Raw genomic sequence first — 19893 nt, 5'->3', positions numbered from 1 at the left:
GTGTTTTGTGTTAATGAGGTCATAAAGAAGATGCCACTGGAGATAACTGATAGCCCTAAGTCCACTCAAAGGTTGTCACCACTGTGTGGTAGACAGTGAAACTGGTGCCAATTAAAACAATTTAATAACATGACAGTAATTACACAAATTGTGTATTGAAACAGTTCATTCAGAAACAGGGAGAAATAACAGGTAAAACCAATGGACACTGCCACAATCACAGCTACTCAGTTCCCTAGGCGATGCTGCTGCCTCCCCTGATCTGCTGTTTGGGAGCAATAGACTTCCTGCGCGCCCCTTTGGCCGAGATGAAGCGTACATGAGCGCCACACTTGTTGTTCCTATTCTGCTTGCCCAGCATGTCAGCCCCGTCCTGGGTCTTCTGCTGCTGCTCCTTCAGTAACTCAGGTACCGGAGGCTGGATGATGGGCAGCAGGGGTGTGCAGGGCATCGACTTATACACCCGTAGCTGCAATGGACAATGAAGAATGTTAGAGTAGGAGCTGAATACACACAGAATTAGTATTTGTGTCTCCTGTGAGGCTTTACATCTATGACAAGCATTGAGTCTTGCTGCATATAATGTTACATTATGAGGTAAATCCTCCAGGGTTGGGGTCAATTCCAGTTTAATTAGAAATTCAATTGTTGAATTCACTAATGAAGTGGAGAATTCACATTGAATTCAATTCAAATTAACAATCATCAAGTTATGGAATTTAAATTAGACTGCTTGAATTGGGAAAAACATTTAACCTTTGGAATTGAATATTTGTACATTTCCCAGTAATTGGAATTAATGACCTTAGTATAAAAAAATTCACTGCAGGTGTTAAATAATTTCAACATGTTTTTATATATTTCCAGCTAGGCATTCTGAACAGTGACATGATCAGCCTGAAAGCCTGAGGGAATTTAATTCAAATTGGGATTTGTGGAATTGTCGGGGATATTGAATTGGGAATTTAATTATTTGAATTGACCCAACATTGGAATTGAGAGGATTAAATTAATTATGTCTGAATTTTAAGACTGACCTGGAATTTTAAGTTAATTAAATGGAATTTCCAGGGAGAGCCCAGCTAGCACATTTGGTTTCTTGAAAGTTGTGGGAACGCACGTTTTTGGATTCCCATTGTTTCAGGGAGCGAAGCCATACGATTCATAACCGGTGAAACTGAACGTTTTTTTAAACGTTCTGAGAATGGATGTTTTGCCTGTTCTGGGAACATTCATTTGTAGGTTGCAGGGAAGTCAGAACATTTTACTATGGTTCCCAGAATGTTTTCCTGGAAAGTTTTTACGTTCTGAAAACAGAAATTCTAAGTTATTTGAAGGTTTTTGAATAACTTAACTTTCCCTGAATGTTTCAATAAGACTTAATAACACTGCTAACTTTGTTTGGGTTAACTGTTTTGAACTCCAAGCACAGATAGGACACATAAATTAATTTGCTTATGCATTAATCATGCAAACACATTTATTTTTTATTGTGGCACGTGTCAGTGAGATTCAAACCTATGATCTCTTCTATATACCTGGAATTAGTCCACTGTGCGACCAGGATGGTGTTTTTAAAATTCATACAAAGCTGTTCATTTTAATCTACTCAAAACAGACTCCATTTCAAAAGGAAATAAGCACTCTAAGATGAGGCGTGGCAAATTAGTGGGCGCAGCAAACACACTTAAGATGGAGGATAGAGTGTTTTGTTGATGCTGAGAATGGAATGCATGTTTTTAAATTGCATTCTTAGAATGTTCTTTTTATGGAAAGTTCTTAATGTTCTGACAACATGACTTTAAATAGAACCACGAGGAAACCTGCTGAAGTACTGAAATTCCCACAGAAAAACTTTGTTTCTTAAATGTTCTCAGAACAATGAGAACATTACTTTAAAATAGAACCACAAGGAAACGTTATGCTGAAGCAAGCGGTACTGGAGCACCAAGTCTGGGACCAAAAGGCTCCTGAATAGCTTCTACCCCCAAGCCATAAGGCTGCTCAACAGTTAATCAAATGGCTTCCCGGAATATTTACATTGACCCCCTTTTTATTTGCACTGACTCTCTTGCACTGGATCTATGCAGACTCACTGGACTCTACCCACATACTACACTGACACTCCAACACACACCCACCCACGCACACATATTGACGCCACATGCACGCACACACTCTTTCACATATGCTGCTGTTACTCTGTTTATTATCAAACCTGATTGCCTACCCCTACCTACATGTCACAAGAGGTTGGTGGCATCTTAATTGGGGAGGACAGGCTCATGGTAATGGCTGGAGCGGAATGCTATCAAATACATGGTTTCCATGTGTTGATAACATTGCATTTACTGTATTACATCTACCTCTTACCCCTGCATTTTGACTCGGTACCGGTACTCCTTGAATATAGTCTCGTTATTTTATTGTGTTACTATTTTTTAACTCTGCATTGTTGGGAAAGGGCACGTAAGTAAGCATTTCACAGTAAAGTCTACACCTGTTGTATTCGACGTAACAAATACAATTATATTTGTTTTGAAGTACCAAAATTCCCACCTATGAAACATATGGTTCTCAGAACGTTATGTGCTAGCTGAGTATCCTGCACTATTCCCAGAATGCTGTGGGAAGGTTGTATGCAAAATAACCATAGGATAACCACACGCTCACCAAGCTCTAAGAAACATACGGTTCTCAGAACGTTAAGTGACAGCTGGGAGGTAATTGAATAAGAATTGAGTTTGTGGAATTTACCCCAACCCTAATAGTCTCATGCGGAGGAACAAGGAGATGGTCATGGTAAAAATGGGAAGCACCCACCTGTTCTTGGCTGCTAAAGGACACCTGGAGGTCCAGGGGACAGGAGGGCCGGTGCCTCGCTTTCTGCTTGTAGGCAAGCCCCAGGATGGCACTCGTCTGCAGGGGAAATACAACATATAGATTAGTAAGTAATGCTCTCTCACACCTAAACCCAACCACACTTTACAGTGCTATATAACATTCAAATTAAACTTGATTAATTTGAACAATATAACCACAAAGATCTGTAAGTAAGATTGTGGAACTAACAATTCAATGTGATATAGCTGACCATATATATGGAGCACCTATGTAACCCCACTATCCAGTACCCTGTTGTCATCCTCCTGCCTCTCACCTGTTTGCCCTTCTCTTGCCAGTGCTGCCAGGTCTCCTCGATCTGGTCGTTGCTGTACTGGGCGATTCGTGGGTCGGCTGGCACCAGCTCCTGCAGGTCAGAGGCAGTGCTGGCCATGGCTGTATGCCGGAGCTTCTGCTGGGTCAGTGTCTCCAGGATACGCCTGGCACAGCTGTTTAGTTTTTTGGGCTCAGTTCAGTAAATCTTTATCGTCACAGGTGGACAATGTGTGCAGCATTAGAAATGTAAAACCATAGAGCCACAACACACAATACAATACATTTAAAAAGCATGTAGGCTTACTGTATAGTAGGACATGTTTAAGTCAAAAACCAATGGCTCAGCAATGCACTCACAATAGAGGAGTCACAGTGAGACCAAAAACTCCCAGGTTGCACTTTGCCCTTTCGGGTTTGAGACTTACTTCCAGTGGGGTTGTGTTCCCTGGTTGAGCACTTTGAGGGTCTGGCAGGAGCCAACCCTCCTCAGGTCCACTGGCAGTTCCCAGGGGAAGGCATGGTGGTCTCCCACACACCACTGGGCCTGGCCAAATGTGCCTGAAGGAAACACTTCTAGTTAGCTTGACATTACCTCTACCCTAGCCTCCAACCAGCCTCCAACCAGACATGCGCATCCATCCTCTATTATGACTGATAACTCAAACATTGTATTGTGATTATATTTGACTGTACAGATGTAATTAATTTTTTATTTTATTTTTTTTTTATAAAAAAAAAAGACTGATAGCAAGACCCCCACTGTCCTAAAAGCATTTCACTGTTACGGAGCATGTGTCAAATAAAACTTGATTTGAAATGATACAATTTTCATCTAGGTGCTTTTGAAACGAGAGCACACAGGGCAGCAGGTACACTAGTGGTTAAGAGAGTTGGGCCAGTAACCGAAAGGTTGCCGAGTCGAATCCCAGAGCCGACTAAGTGAAAAAACTTTTGATGTGCCCTTGAGCAAGGCACTTAACCCTAATTACTCCTGAAGTCGCTCTGGATAAGAGCATCTGGTCAAACGTAAAAATGAGACCGCAACAGGCCCATATGAGAGCACCACACCTATGTAGCTGCCAGCGATGGTCCACAGTCGCACGTTACAATCCAGGCTGGCGGTGACAATGAGGCGGAAACGTTCCACGTACTCCAGACTAACGATGCCCTTCAGGTGACCCCGCCAGGAGCTGAGGAGGGGCGGAGGGGTGAGGGAGACGCTCCAGCCATCCACCACCTGGACAAGTGGAAACCGTGAAGAATTAATAAATAAATGAGACAGGGTTATAAACTCTACAATCCTCTTTGATTGGAATGAAATGGATAATGTGGTGAAAATAATATATCCATGTACACTGAGTGTATAAAATATTATGAACAAATGCTCTTTCCATGACAGTGTAGATGAAGGAGAGGAGACCGGTTAAAGAAGGATTTTTAAACCTTGAGACAATTGAAATATTGGATTGTGTATGTGTGCCATTCAGAGGGTGAATGAGCAAGACAAAATATTTAAGTGCCTTTTAAGTGCCTTTATGGTAGTAGGTGCCATGTGCACTGGTTTGTGTCAAGAACTGCAACGTTGCTGGGTTTTTCACGCTCAACAGTTTCCCATGTGTATCAAGAATGGTCCACCACCCAAAGGACATTCAGCCAACTTGACACAACTATGGGAAGTATTGGAGTAAACATGGGCCAGCAACCCTGTGGAACACTTTTGACACCTTGTAGAGGGCAAAAGAGGGTGCAACTCAATATTAGGAAGGTGTTCTTAATGTTTTGTACACTCAGTGTATAATAATTAGTCAGTGAAAAAGCAACAATGGATTTGTTGCTATGCATTTTCAATATTTATTTCCCAGAAAGCCACTGAAATCAACATGTAAAATTTGTCTGAACAGGGTTGTGTGCGGTAGGCACGAAGCAGAGAAAACGTTTTAAAATGGAGGATGTGCTACAGAAACTTGCGTAACACTGATATCGGTCTTCTGTTGCAAAACATTTCACTACAGTGTGCCATACAGAACATGACTGATTTTGTAACCATCTATCTCATCCTACTCTCACCCACCAAATTAGAATGCTAGAAAGGTTTATGACGTGTTACTCTAGTATGTTCTCTCTCTATGCTGCACCTCGGTTCTCTTCTCCACCTTCATCCTGCGAGGCCCAGTCACCTTACAGTACTTGGGGATGAGGCTGGGCAGATGAACGGCCTTTTCCAGAGGGGCCATCCCCTCCCGCTCCCCTTGCATACAGAAGCAGTACCTCTCTATGTCCCACAGCTGGGGAGGGGGATAGAAAGTGTTAACTGCAAGTTGCTTCAGATAAGCGTCTGCTAGCAGCTAAACAACCATATTCTCATATATCGTAATATTCTGATATGGGAACGTCTGCGCTACTAATCCTCTACGATTCTTCCGACCAACCATGATGTAGCCGGTGCTGTCCCCAGTTAGCAGCATCTGGTCTTGCAGATCAGTAGACATGGTGCTGATGGCCGTGCCCTCGGAGTGGACCGCCCGGAACTTTCCCAGCAGCCCCCCCAGGTGGTGGATGGACCAGGCGTACACATAGCCGTCAGCTGCACTGGTCAGCAGGATGGCTGTGTCAGGGCTCCGCTCCCTGGTTCCCAGGAAAAGAGCCTGAGGGAGCGAGGAAGTGAAGGAGGGGATTTGTGTGTGTTCAACCACTTTGTTGGTACTTGTTACATCATTGTGACCTGATCTGCTCTGATGTCGTGGGAATATTGCTCAGCGCCTGAGGGTGTCCAATGCTGCGTCCACAGACTCTCACTGACTGGTCCATTAGCCCATACCTTCTCCACAGCCAGTCTGGGTTTCTCTAACTCTTTTGCACTGATCGGCTGAGGTTTGCCGCTCTTGTGCCGCTGCTTTGGCGACTTCTTCTGATGAGTTCTCTCATTTTCTTTCTCAGCGCCTGACTCCTCCTGGTGGGGTCAAACAAGGTCAAATATCAACTAATAGAGAAGCCAAAGGGAGGGTTAGAAGCAGGGTTGAGGTCAATTCAGTTTTCAATTCAGGCAAATAATACATTCTCATTGAAAACACACAGCGATTTATTTTTTCAATTCACTTCATGAATGGATCTTAACCCTGGTCAGCAGTTATGGGTCAGAATGTCTCACCTGGATCATCTCAGGGGGGCTGCTGCAAGAGGTGTCCTTGTCCTCCTGAGGAGAGGGGGGATAAGGTGGGGGTGCACCGGGCCCCACTGAGACCCCCTGGCTGGAATGGGAGACTGTGGCCTCCCCTCTGTACTCTGATGAATCTGTGAATTCGCTCTCATCAAACGAGCCCTTAGACTCTGACGCCTCAAATCTGTCAAAAGCTGACCTGTCAATCACCTGGAAGGCAGGATTGGGCAACAAAAACATGATCATTTAGCCTTCTAGCATAGGGGTTTTCAAATTTTACTTGCCCAGGGACCCCCTGCCCAGGCAAACTGGCAACCCAGGGACCCCCATCATATATTAGCAAAATATAAATAAACTTGCGTCTTGTAGCCTGCGGCTATGGAACCCTGACCTGTTCACCGGACGTGCTACCTTGTACCTGACCTGCTGTTTTCGACTCTCTCTCTCTACCGCACCTGCTGTCTCTCACACTGAATGCTCGGCTATAAAAAGCCAACTGACATTTACTCCTGAGGTGCTGACCTGTTGCAACCACTGTGATGATGATTATTATTATTATTATGATGATTATTATAATACCCGGCTGGTCATCTATGAATGTTTGAACATCTTGTCCATGTACGGTTATAAATCTCAACCCGGCACAGCCAGAAGAGGACTGGCCACCCCTCAGAGCCTGGTTCTTCTCTAGGTTTCTGCCTTTCTAGGGAGTTTTTTCTTGCCACCATGCTTCTACATCTGCATTGCTTGCTGTTGTGGTTTTAGGCTGGGTTTCTGTACAGCACTTTGACTTCAGCTGATGTAAAAAGGGCTTTATAAATACATTTGATTGATTATCAGGTGAAGGATAATGGCAAGTAGAAGTAATCAACATTTTAAAATTAATAGAGTTTCATTATTTTGACCTCCACACACTTAATTGGAAGAGGAAGTGTAAACTCTAACATAACCTATTAGCTAGAAAGGTATCTTGGCAGCTGAGAAAATATTTAGCAGTTTTGAAGCTAACATCCAGCAATTCTACACAGTTTGGCATAGAGCTGAGAGACAATTTTGCAGTTTTAAAGTCCTACAATAGTATGCATTGTTAGTTCTCAAAAATGGTATTATAAAATAATATATATAGTTCAATATCTTTTCTGGATGCTTTCTATCTGGTTTGGTCGTTTAAGTTAACACTGAAAATTACCATTTAAACTGGCCACCTAAGAATGTTCTATGCAGGGAAAAAAAATGTAATTAGTGACCAATTTCCTCCATATTAGACGGATAATTCGAGATTTTGGCATGTTAACTGTTTCTGTAGATTTTAATTAATTGTGCTAACGCTAGTTAGCATTGGCTCGTGAAACTACATATAACTTCCTTCATACTGGATGCAGACATAAAAATGGCATTCTGTTGTAGCTAGCAATATTCATAAAATAATGCTTTTTCTCCAAATAATAATAAAAATAAATAAAAAATTACGCTGAACCCCTGCAGTACCGCCGCGCACCCTGGGGGGCCATGGACCCCAGTTTGAAACCCCCTGTTCTAGGGGATTGGTCAAAAAGTAAGTATGATCACTATCCCCTCACCCGATTGGGCAGCAGTGGTCGCGAACTCTCGCAGGCGTTGAAGCGGCAGAAGGCTCGCCCCGAGTCGATGTTCCATACGATGATGTCACCGCTGTAGGAGGCGGTCACAAGCATCTTGTTGCCGTGGGCATGCATGGAGTAGATATCCTCGGCATGGTACTGGTTCCAGATACGGTACTCCATCTCCATATCCTCCTTCACATCCCTGGCAGCCACAGCAACAACCACACTCCATCAGAGGAGCCTTAAAAAGGTACACTCAGCAATACAACATCATCCAGCATGAAGTTGTTCCGCAGTGTATGATGTCATCACATTGCTCAGTATACATTTAACCCTGCAGACTTTAATGACACATGGTGTCGATGGGAGGTGTACTCACAAGTACCACATGACCCTTTTGCTCCAGCCGGACACATATATCCTTTGGTTGATGTAAATGACCCCCGTCACCTGGAAAAAGAGCAGGGTCAGATTTTCTTATCCCCCTATTGGATAAGGCTGAACGAAGGTAGGCTAGCTACTGATCCCTGATCTGTAGTTAGGCGTAACTTCTACCTCGTTATCATTCAGTATGGGGAGTGTAGCTAGCAGCGCTCCGTTGTTGAAGTTCCACAGGCGCAAGCTACCATCCTTGGACCCCGTGATGAGGCGGCGCTTGGGCCCGTCAAACGTCATGGCCGTCACCTCCACCGCCTTCTCCGGGGATGTCTGGAATTGCATGACCTTCTCCCCAGTCAGGATTTCCCACACACTCACCACGCCGTTATGACAGCCACTCACTACCTGGAACAGAGAGAAGGCAGGCACATTGGGGTTCAAATGGGACAGAACACTGTTCTTTCATCTCTTAATGAATTAGTTATTTGTTCATTCATCCAGCCACCTGGTGTTTTAGAGTATACCCAACAACTTACCTGTTTGAAGTTGGTGTTATAGAGAGCTGTACACAGGGGCTGCTCATGTGATGTCTGCAGCTTGTGAACAGTATCCACATCATCCACCACTCCATGTAGAACCCCTATCTGCACAAAGATTGCCGTTATAATAGGCAAAAAAAAGCATAGCTGTTGATGCTAGAGTAGCTGTAACATATTTGTGTGAGACGATAAATCGCATTTGCATGGCTTCCTCGATGCCCATTAGCGGACCACTTAGCCAGCGCTAATCTTCCTAGGGCCTTGATTACTTCAATCAGTCCCCTTTTATGTGTCCTACAGTATGTGAATGAACAAGGTGGGGAGCCTACCAGAGAGGTGGCCAGCACCAGGGTGTCGGTGTCTCTGTTGTAGTGGACACTTGAGATAGGGAAGCGACTCATGGTCACATTCCTGGAGTGGATGTTCTGGAGACAGGCACAGTCCTGCAGGTCCCACACACGCACATTCTGAGACACAGACAGAGAATAGGAAAGAAAACAGTGTGATCATGTGCGTGAAATCAAGCAGTGCTTCTCTTACATTCATGGCAATTCTTGCTCATCACATTTCTCATAACATGATTTCAAGTAATCCTGATCACCGAGGAACCAGAGACCGTAGATCAGGTTTGTCCCCAGACAGACCTTGTCCTTGGAGATGCTGATGATCTTGTTGTCGCTGCTGTTGACCACGATGTGTGTGATGGCTGTGGAGTGGCCCTTCATCTGAGAGGTGGCACAGTTGTTCACGTAGGGGTTCCATATCCTCACAATGCGGTCAAAGCCTCCAGTCACTATGACAGGGATTCACATTCAAAACACAACCCTTCTTTTAACTTTGTAATTCATTTATCTACACAAAGTAAAGATTTGACAGTAAAAAAAATGTAAGAAACAAAAATGCAGCCGGCCGCGACCGGGAGGTCCGTGGGGCGACGCACAATTGGGCTAGCGTCGTCCGGGTTAGGGAGGGTTTGGCCGGTAGGGATTTCCTTGTCTCATCCCGCTCCAGCGACTCCTGTGGCGGGCCGGGCGCAGTGCGCGCTAACCAAGGGGGCCAGGTGCACGGTGTTTCCTCCGACACATTGGTGCGGCTGGCTTCCGGGTTGGAGGCGCGCTGTGTTAAAGAAGCAGTGCGGCTTGGTTGGGTTGTGCCTCGGAGGACGCATGGCTTTCGACCTTCGTCTCTCCCGAGCCCGTACGGGAGTTGTAGCGATGAGACAAGATAGTAATTACTAGCGATTGGATACCACGAAAATTGGGGAGAAAAGGGGAGAAAAATGTAAAAAAATTAAATTTAAAAAAAGAAACAAAAATGCAGGTGGTGAAAAAAAGACTGCTGATATTTTTGCACGAAAATAACGCAAATTACTAATTGCCTTATTATTAGACTTTAGTGAAGGAGGATTCATCCTAATCAATCTCTTACCCAGAATGTTAAACTCGGGAGAGTAGTCAAAGCAGAGGATTCCCTTCCTCAGCTGAAAGAATGAGTTGCTATGATGGAGAAAGCACACAGTCACTTTTGGAAACAAATTGTATTCCTAAACATTTAGTACTTTTGGAAACAAATTGTATTCCTAAACATTTAGTACTTTTGGAAACAAATTGTATTCCTAAACATTTAGTACTTTTAGAAACAAATTGTATTCCTAAACATTTAGTACTTTTGTGAAAATGAGCAAAATGCTACTGTAACAATCAGGGCTCTTAAAAATGTTCAGTGTCTTAAAAGTAGGACTTTTAAAGGGCAGCTGATCCAAGATCAGCACTCAAAAACGCTTTGTGAATATGGGCCCTGTTCCTCTGTAAAGTCGACAGAGATACAGATATGTGTGAGAGGAATAAGGTAGAAGAGAGAGTTCCTGGACCACTATGTAGGAACATGCACTGTGTGCAGGGCTTGGGGAACGTACTGGATTTTAGCCTTCTGAGAGTGGGGCACAGTGGTGAGAACCATGGAAGTTTGGTCAGATGCACAGCAGGTGGCGACAGCGTTTAACTCCGGTAGAAAGCGGATCTGATGGCACCAGTTATTGTGCAGGGCCTGGGGGGGTGGCACAGAGGCATGAAAAGAAGAGATACAGTAATGGCGTGAAAAAGGTGGGATACTGATAAAATAAGAGACCAAAGTAATAAATAGGCAATAGAGTAGTGTAATAAAGGCTGCTGAGAGGGAAATGAAGGCACATGTGGTCTAATGGAAGTATGAGGTCTACTGAAGTCAATCAGTCCCTCTTCCAGCCCAGGCTCCCCCTGACAAGCAGACTATCATCTTCGACCTGATTAGTATGTATTAGTCAAGTGATATGTCCCCAGGGTCACAGATTGGTAATGGGACAGTCCCTTTGTGACAGACTGATCCATCACAGAGGTAGAGACACTCTCTCCATAACCCCATCCCCTTCTCCATCTCTCACAATGCTGTTGTCATCCCTTTCTTTTTCCTTCCTCAACAGACGTAAAACTGTGTTGACTATTATAAAAAATAGAGACCTTATCATCAACGTTATTTTCATCAAATCCTTTACATCTCTGCAAAACTCTGGAGCAGGAGAGAGGGTTACCGTCCACCCAAATCTTCATTCCAGTCCTAAAGATCTACTGGTGGGTAGACATTCATTCAAAAGCCTACAGTAACAGACCCTAATTCAGCATAATTGTAAGTAAAGTGAAGACCTTAATTAGTTAAATATTTGAATCGAGTGTTACTGCTGGGCTATAACAAAACCATGCACAGATTCCTGCTCTTAGACTGACCAGAATAATTGCCTTTGTAGAGTAACGTACCACTTTGAAACACAGGAAATACTTGGAGGTGTTCTTCAACAGAGCTGGGACAGGGATGCGGCAATTCCCCCCTGAGACAGAGAGAGAGGGTAACCATCCACCCAACTAGCTGAGAACCATCATAAGGTGAAGAGAAAGGGTTTGATAATGTACAGTGAAGGGTTTGATAATGTACAGTGAAGGGAGTGTTGGATCAGGACAGGGAGGGTTAGTACCAGACTTAAAGGCCCCGCTGTTGAACAGTCCATACTGGAGCACATCACTGGAGATGAAGACAGACACATAACCCTTAATGTCCCCTATCGAAAACACTGCTTTGGTTCCATCTGACCTGGACAGACATATAGACAGACAGACAGTGTGGGAAATTAGCCATACACAACAAAATGTATCGTTAACAGATCCTCCCGTCAACTGACCTGATGTTTTATCTAAATGTGTGATGCCCTATAGCCAATGTCATACCAGTAATTGAAAGTCCTAGCCAATGCCCTATCAGCAGTGGTGTAAAGTACTACTTAAGTTGTTTTTTGGGGTATCTGTACTTTTTACTCCATACATTTTCCTTGACACCCAACAGTACTCGTTACATTTAGAAATGCTTAGCAGGACAGGAAAATGGTCCAAATCACACACATCAAGAGAATATCCATGGTCATCCCTACCGTCTTTTATCTGGCAGAATCCCTAAACACAAATGCTTCATTTTAAATTGTGTCTGAGTGTTGGAGTGTGCCCCTGGCTATCAGTAAATGTAAAAACAAGAACATTGTGCCATCTGGTTTGCTTAATATAAGTAATCTGAAATTATTTACACTTACTTTTGACACTTAAGTATATTTTAGCAATTATTCACTTTTTATACTTAAGTATATTTAAAACCAAAATAATTTTAGGACTTTTACTCAAGTCGTATTTTACTGGGTGACTTTCACTTGAGTAATTTTTTATTAAGGTATCTTTACTTTTACTCAAGTATGACAATTAGGTACTTTCCACCACTGCCTATCTGTAATCTAAAAACATAGCCATTGCCCTATCAGTAATATAAATTACTAGACTAGCTGGTGCCAGGAAATCCAATGCACTTGCCAATGCCCTACCAGTAATCCATGACAACCGCGTAGCCCTCCAGTCCAGTCAGAGAGAATACAATGTCACACTTGCTGGCGCTGATGTCATAAAACTCTAACACACAGACAGGCATAATACACAGAGAAACACATCAAATAATGTCTAAAGCTATACAAAGTGAAAGCAAAGGATGTTAAATTGCTACTACCAAATCTGGTCTGATTTGGTTCATGGTTTTGTTCAGGGTTAATTACAATTCTTACAGACACACCCTCACATGCACTTGCTGCAGGCTCCACACATGCATACACACCAACGTCTCGTCCGGTGGAGGCGATGGCCAGGAGGTTAAGGTTGCTCAAGCAGATCATGTCGGTTACCCACATCTGTTGGATGGAGGTGGAGGGGGGGGCTCGTTTCAGCTGGTCCAACTGATAGAGGACAGACAGAGGAGGAAGGTTAAAAGTCAGTAGACCACTAGAACCACACATACAGTGGGGCAAAAAAGTATTTAGTCAGCCACCAATTGTGAAAAATGTGACTGTGACTGTTTGAGGTTGTGGACAGGTGTCTTTTATACTGATAACAAGTTCAAACAGGTGCCATTAATACAGGTAACGAGTGGAGGACAGAGGATCCTCTTAAATATGAAGTTACAGGTCTGTGAGAGCCAGAAATCTTGCTTGTTTGTAGGTGACCAAATACTTATTTTCCACCATAATTTGCAAATAAATTCATTAAAAATCCTACAATGTGATTTTCTGGATTTTTTTTCTCATTTTGTCTGTCATAGTTGAAGTGTACCTATGATGAAAATTACAGGCCTCTCTCATCTTTTTAAGTGGGAGAACTTGCACAATTGGTGGCTGACTAAATACCTTTTTGCCCCACTGTACACTACCATTCAAAAGTTTGGGGTCAGTTAGATATGTCCTTGTTTTCCATGAAAACATACATGAAATGAGTTGCAAAATTAATAGGAATTATAGTCAAGACGTTGACATGGCTATAATAATGGATTTTTTATTGAAATAATGTGTCCTTCAAACTTCGCTTTTGTCAAATAATCCTCTATTTGCAGCAATTACAGCCTTGCAGACCTTTGGCATTCTAGTTGTCAATTTGTTGAGGTAATCTTAAGATATTTCACCCCATGCTTCCTGAAGCACCTCCCACAAGCTGGATTGGCTTGATGGGCACTTCTTACATACTATACGGTCAAGCTGCTCCCACAACAGCTCAATAGGGTTGAGATCCTGTGACTGTGCTGGCCACTCCATTATTGACAGAATACCAGCTAAATGCTTCTTCCCTAAACAATTCTTTCCTAGTTTGGAGCTATGCTTTGGGTCATTGTACTTATGGAGGAAACTGGCTCCAATTAAGCACCGTCCACAGGGTACGGCGTTGTAAAATGGAGTGATAGCCTTCCTTCTTCAAGATCCCTATTACCCTGTACAAATCTCCCACTTTACCACCACCAAAGCACCCCCAGACCATCACATTGCCGCCACCATGCTTGGCAGATGGCGTGAAGCACTCCTCCAGCATCTTTTCATCTTTTCTGCGTCTCACAAATGTTCTTCTTTATGATCCAAACACCTCAAACTTAGATTCGTCCTCTGTCCACTGTATGTGTTATTTTGCCCATCTTAACTTATTTTTATTGGCCAGTCTGAGCTATGGCTTTTTCTTTGCAACTCTGCCTCGAAGGCCAGCATCCCGGAGTCTCCTCTTCACGGTTGATGTTGAGACTGGTGTTTTGCAGGTACTATTTAATGAAGCTGCCAGTTAAGGACTTGTGATGCATCTATTTCTCAAACTAGACACTTATGTACTTGTCCTCTTGTTCAGTTGTGCACCGGGGGTCTCCCACTCTTTCTATTCTGGTTAGAGCCCGTTTGCGCTGTTCTGTGAAGGGAGTAGTGCACAGCGTTGTACGAGATCTTCAGTTTCTTAGCAGTTTCTCGCATGGAATAGCCTTCATTTCTCAGAACAAGAATTGACTGAAGTTTCAGAAGAAAGTTCTTTGTTTCTGGCCATTTTTAGCCTGTAATCGAACTCAAAAATGAGGATGCTACAGACACTCAACTAGTCTAAAGGCCAGTTTTATTGCTTCTATAAATCAGCACAATCGTTTTCATCTGTGCTAACAAAATTGCAAAAGGGTTTTCTAATGTTTAATTTGCCTTTTAAAATGATAAACTTAGCTAAAACAACATGCCATTGGAACACAGGAGTGATGGTTGCTGATAATGGGCCTCTGTACGCCTATGTAGATATTCCATAAAAAATCTGCCATTTCCAGCTACAATAGTCATTTACAACATTAACAATGTTTACAATATTTCTGATCAATTGGATGTTATTTTAAATGGGGGGAAAATAATATATATATATATATATATATATATATATATATATATATATATATATATATATATATATATATATATATATAACAAAGTGCTTGTCTTTCAAAAATAAGGACATTTCTAAGTGACCCCAAAATTTTGAACGGTAGTGTACATATATATATATATATATATACACTGCTCAAAAAAATAAAGGGAACACTTAAACAACACATTGTAACTCCAAGTCAATCACACTTCTGTGAAATCAAACTGTCCACTTAGGAAGCAACACTGATTGACAATAAATTTCACATGCTGTTGTGCATAGACAAAAGGTGGAAATTATAGGCAATTAGCAAGACACCCCCAATAAAGGAGTGGTTCTGCAGGTGGTGACCACAGACCACTTCTCAGTTCCTATGCTTCCTGGCTGATGTTTTGGTCACTTTTGAATGCTGGCGGTGCTTTCACTCTAGTGATAGCATGAGACGAAGTCTACAACCCACACAAGTGGCTCAGGTAGTGCAGCTCATCCAGGATGGCACATCAATGCGAGCTGTGGCAAGAAGGTTTGCTGTGTCTGTCAGCGTAGTGTCCAGAGCATGGAGGCGCTACCAGGAGACAGGCCAGTACATCAGGAGATGTGGAAGAGGCCGTAGGAGGGCAACAACCCAGCAGCAGGACCGCAACCTCCGCCTTTGTGCAAGGAGGAGCACTGCCAGAGCCCTGCAAAATGACCTCCAGCAGGCCACAAATGTGCATGTGTCTGCTCAAACGGTCAGAAACAGACTCCATGAGGGTGGTACTCCAAAAGGGATGATGGCCCATGTTGACTCCCACAGTTGTGTCAAGTTGGCTGGATGTCTTTTGGGTGGTGGGACAATTCTTGATACACACAAGAAACTGTTGAGCGTGAAAGAAAACAGCAGCGTTGCAGTTGTTGACACAAACCTGGCACCTACTACCATACTCTGTTCAAAAGGCACTTAAATAGAAGTCTTGCCCATTCACCCTCTGAATGGCACACATATACAATCCATGTCTCAATTTTCTCAAGGCTTAAAAATCCTTCTTTAACCGGTCTCCTCCCCTTCCTCTACACTGACTGAAGTGGATTTAACAGGTGACATCAATAAGGGATCATAGCTTCACCTGGATTCATCTGGTCAGTCTGTCATGGAAAGAGCAGCTGTTCTTAATGTTTTGTATACTCCGTGTATACTGTGTATAGACCACTAATCCCATGTAACAAGGTTTAAGTAAAACACCTGCTTGGTGCATAGGTCTTCTGGATCACATTACAGAGATAGCATCCCATGCAAGATTCAGAGGGTTTAGATATATTGAGATGTTGGTAATCTTGGTCAGCCTTTACAGAAGCAGTGGTTTTAACAGACCCATGGGGAGACGAGGCAATCCGCCTTCGGTGTCCTCAGTGGCCCGCCCAATCAGACGGGTGATGTGTGGCACCACCTGTCCCCGTGGAGCTGAACTATGCCGGTCTGATTTATTGCCATGGCAGGTGTCTACTTTATATCCATGGATGAGTCATTGTGGCCAACTTTAAAATAGACTAGGTGTTGACAGGACATCCATCCTTCTCTATGGAAGAGCAGCATCGACTCAATTCATGTTTTTTCATCCTACCCTGCAATGCACTGAATTCCTCTCTCCTCAGTCTAACCTCTGAAGGGAAGTACTCTGGTGTTTTAAGTGCGCACACACACAAAGATGCACTTGTACACACACAGTGGCGTGCACACACAGACACACTCACGTTGACAGTGCGTGTCAGTTTGAACCTCTCGCTCCAGTAGTTGAGGATGCCATCTCGGCTGACAGACAAGTAGCGCCCCAGCTGGGCGCGGGTTTTGGGCACGGCCCTGCCCTGCCCCCCGTTCTTCTCTGCCTGGGGGGTCTGGAAGGGGTAGAACTGCAGCCGAACGATGGGCTCACAGTGGGCACTGCAGAGAACCAGACAGAAACGACACAGACCTCACAAACCACCAAGACATCAGTCAAAGAACAAAACCTGTGTGGATTATTGGACATTTAGGATTCAGAGTATTTTGTTTGTCAAATATATATGAGAAAAAAAGTGGCAAGCTGCAATATTTCTAAAGACCTGTTCTCCAACGATTCCATTAAATGACATTATCTTAGCCATTCTCTGGTGATATTTATAGACTGCCTATATCCATGTCTCCTACAGTCAGAAATAGACCCCCGGGGACTGGATGCCAGTGATCTCAGATAGACACACCGTGAGTAAGGAGAGTAGCAGTGATGTGTCATCCATGGACATGAGTCATTGACACAGACAGGGGGATGCATGCATGGCCACACCAGACACACACACAACCCCTACAGACAGAGAATAGGAAAGAAAGCATACACTTGAGAGAACAGAAGAATGCAAAGGGCGTGGGTGTAAAGAGTGGGGGTTAGAAAGTATGGGAGATTCATGGCAAAATTGCTTGGACCCTTTGAATAATTTACATGTGAAACTACAAAAGGCGTTGTTATATGCAAATCATCTCTTTCACCCTCTCCACACACATACAACTGAGTAGTTGTCCTAGCCAACGATAATAGGAACCATCAATGTCTATCAGAGAGCCATCACTCGTCTCACATACAGCAGTAGCATCCCATCCTTCTCCGGTCTCCCAGTCATGGCACCGTACCATGACAACACACCTAACCCAGGGTTGAATTAATGGACTGAAACACAGAGGGACTGCTTGGACTTTTCCAATAAGAAATGCTTGTTTTTGTTTTCCATTGCAAAACGTTTTGCTACGGTGTGCCGTAATGAATAGGATCCAAGTGAGAGAGCACTTACACAGGGACGATGTTTAGAGGTTTGGGGAAGTAGAGGGGACGGTTCTGCTTCTGTAGGGAGTCCTTCTCACTGTACTCCAGCAGCATGTAGTTTAGATACTCATCCTACAGGCAGACAGGCACACATCATGAGCTACTGTATGTCCAAAGGCAAATAAGAAATAGCACCCTATTCCCCACATGTGCACTAGAGAGAGTAGGGAATAGTGTGTCATTTTGGATGCACTCATTTTGAGTGCATCGCACTCTAGGAGCTCAGACGCAATAATTTTATAACCAATGTTCCGACAGCCAAGCTGTCTTCATCAGAGTATAATGACAAACACTGCAGATCACTAGTTTATATAGTTTGAAAGGACACACACACGCACACACCGGTGTCCATAATCAAAGCTAGCTGTGGCTTGATTTCATTGGTTGATTTACAGATGTCAATAGACATAAGTCATGAATGGATAACATGTAATCATAAAAACAATTTGGCTACACAAGCCTACAAACACTTATGATAGCAAAAACACAATAGCTTCAGATCAAACGCTACGTTGAATGTGCAGCTCTGCTTTTCTTTTTCAAGTGTTCTACTCTATTAGCCAGCACCTCTTCTAAGCAGGTGTGCATTTCTGTGCCTTCATTTTGGATGCAGCCATTAAGTATGTGGAGAAAGGTGGAGTTTTAACAATATTGGGGTTATTCAGTCTTCAGGCATTTAGATAAGAGATTCCCACCACAGTCACCCTCTGTCTCATCACACAGACATCCCTGGTCTGGCCCTCTGTCTAGTAACAGGGGAGCGATCATCATAAATAATGGTTTGGGGTGGCAGCTGGGGGTTTGAGGCAGAGGGGGCTCACTGTGCGAGACGAGTGTCACTCTTTGGGACACACCCACCGGAACATGTAAAAAGCCTGAGGAAGGATGTAATTTGACTCTTTTCATCCCCCTAGTCCCAATTACGCCCCACCGTGTACCCATTAACCCATACCCTGAGAAATATAAAAAGCCTTTGTTTTACGGTCCTGAAAACTACCAGCTTGGCCAGACACCCACCCAGTCCACAACGCCGTCACAGTTAGTGTCCACCTTCATAAAGATAATGTCCACATCTTCATCATCAATGTCACCCATGATCTTCTTGATTGCCTCACGAAACTCTTCCATATCCAATCCTTTCAGTGAGGTAGAGAAAGAGAGGAGAAAAGAGGGTCATTAGGATAATAGTGTTGAACCATGGTTGTATTTCTGATCATTCCACAACGTATCTTCAGACGGTGTTGAAAATGAGCACAGCGATGGCACTGCTATAGTCAAGAGGCTTTCATGAGGAGTGAGACATCAGAACGGTACCCTTGTCTCCAGGTTCATTTCTACCGCATATGGACAAGACGTCAAGCTAGTGGATTTCTCTATCAGAACTGGATCAACAGGAGATGGGGTGTGGATGAGAGGTACGAAATCTATGTACCTCCCCCTCCGTCGGTGTCTGCTTCATGGAACATGGCCTCAATCCGTTGAAGGTGCTCCTCGTTGATCTGGTCCTCCACACGTCCCTGGTTCTTCTTCTCTCCCTTCTCAGGGGAGTCACTCTTGGTGCACCCGCTGCCAGCAGTCGGCTACACAACAAGGGACGGGATAGAAGGAATAACAGTACTACATCTCTCACAACCAGACAATCAGACCAAGAAGAATACAGTAGAAGGGTCTGTAATGCACAAGTGGTCTTTACACTATACCTGTGGTACATTTTGTTTGTGCTTGTCTCCATCAGTAGGGGACCTGGAAGCAAAGTTATTTATGCAGACAATTGTGATTAACATTTACAAAATGATGATCCTCAGTGTAAATGGCTAGACAGAAATCTTATCACTCAATACACATACCAGGCCTCTGAAGATACCTTCATCATGTTGGTATTGCTGCCCTGGGGCGAAGTACTTCCCATGACTAACATTAAGCCATATGGTTGGTTTGTTGTTGTCTCAGGGCTTTCAACAATTGAGTTTCACTAAATAA

The 19893-nt window shown here is 43.6% G+C and overlaps 1 protein-coding gene across 1 annotated transcript; it reads right to left on the bottom strand.

Moving 5' to 3' along the window:
* Window positions 1–68: 68 nt before the first annotated feature.
* Window positions 69–19822, bottom strand: LOC129861451 (WD repeat-containing protein on Y chromosome-like). Its single transcript, XM_055932826.1, has 26 exons — window positions 19778–19822; window positions 19346–19493; window positions 18931–19049; window positions 17882–17985; window positions 16814–17000; window positions 12993–13110; window positions 12709–12793; window positions 11821–11936; window positions 11606–11676; window positions 10732–10862; window positions 10245–10312; window positions 9461–9609; window positions 9146–9283; window positions 8814–8921; window positions 8455–8682; window positions 8279–8349; window positions 7897–8101; window positions 6308–6526; window positions 5978–6109; window positions 5589–5804; window positions 5295–5444; window positions 4228–4396; window positions 3585–3717; window positions 3161–3332; window positions 2824–2919; window positions 69–469 (listed from the first exon to the last, which is right to left on the bottom strand). Exons 1-26 carry the CDS (start codon window positions 19820–19822, stop codon window positions 236–238), a joined length of 3612 nt encoding a protein of 1203 aa, XP_055788801.1. The 3' UTR covers window positions 69–235.
* Between the last annotated feature and the right edge of the window lie 71 nt (window positions 19823–19893).

The sequence above is a fragment of the Salvelinus fontinalis genome, chromosome 8, assembly GCF_029448725.1.
Source record: "Salvelinus fontinalis isolate EN_2023a chromosome 8, ASM2944872v1, whole genome shotgun sequence".
Classification (NCBI taxonomy): Eukaryota; Metazoa; Chordata; class Actinopteri; order Salmoniformes; family Salmonidae; genus Salvelinus; species Salvelinus fontinalis.
This window is presented reverse-complemented; position numbering and strand designations above follow the sequence as displayed.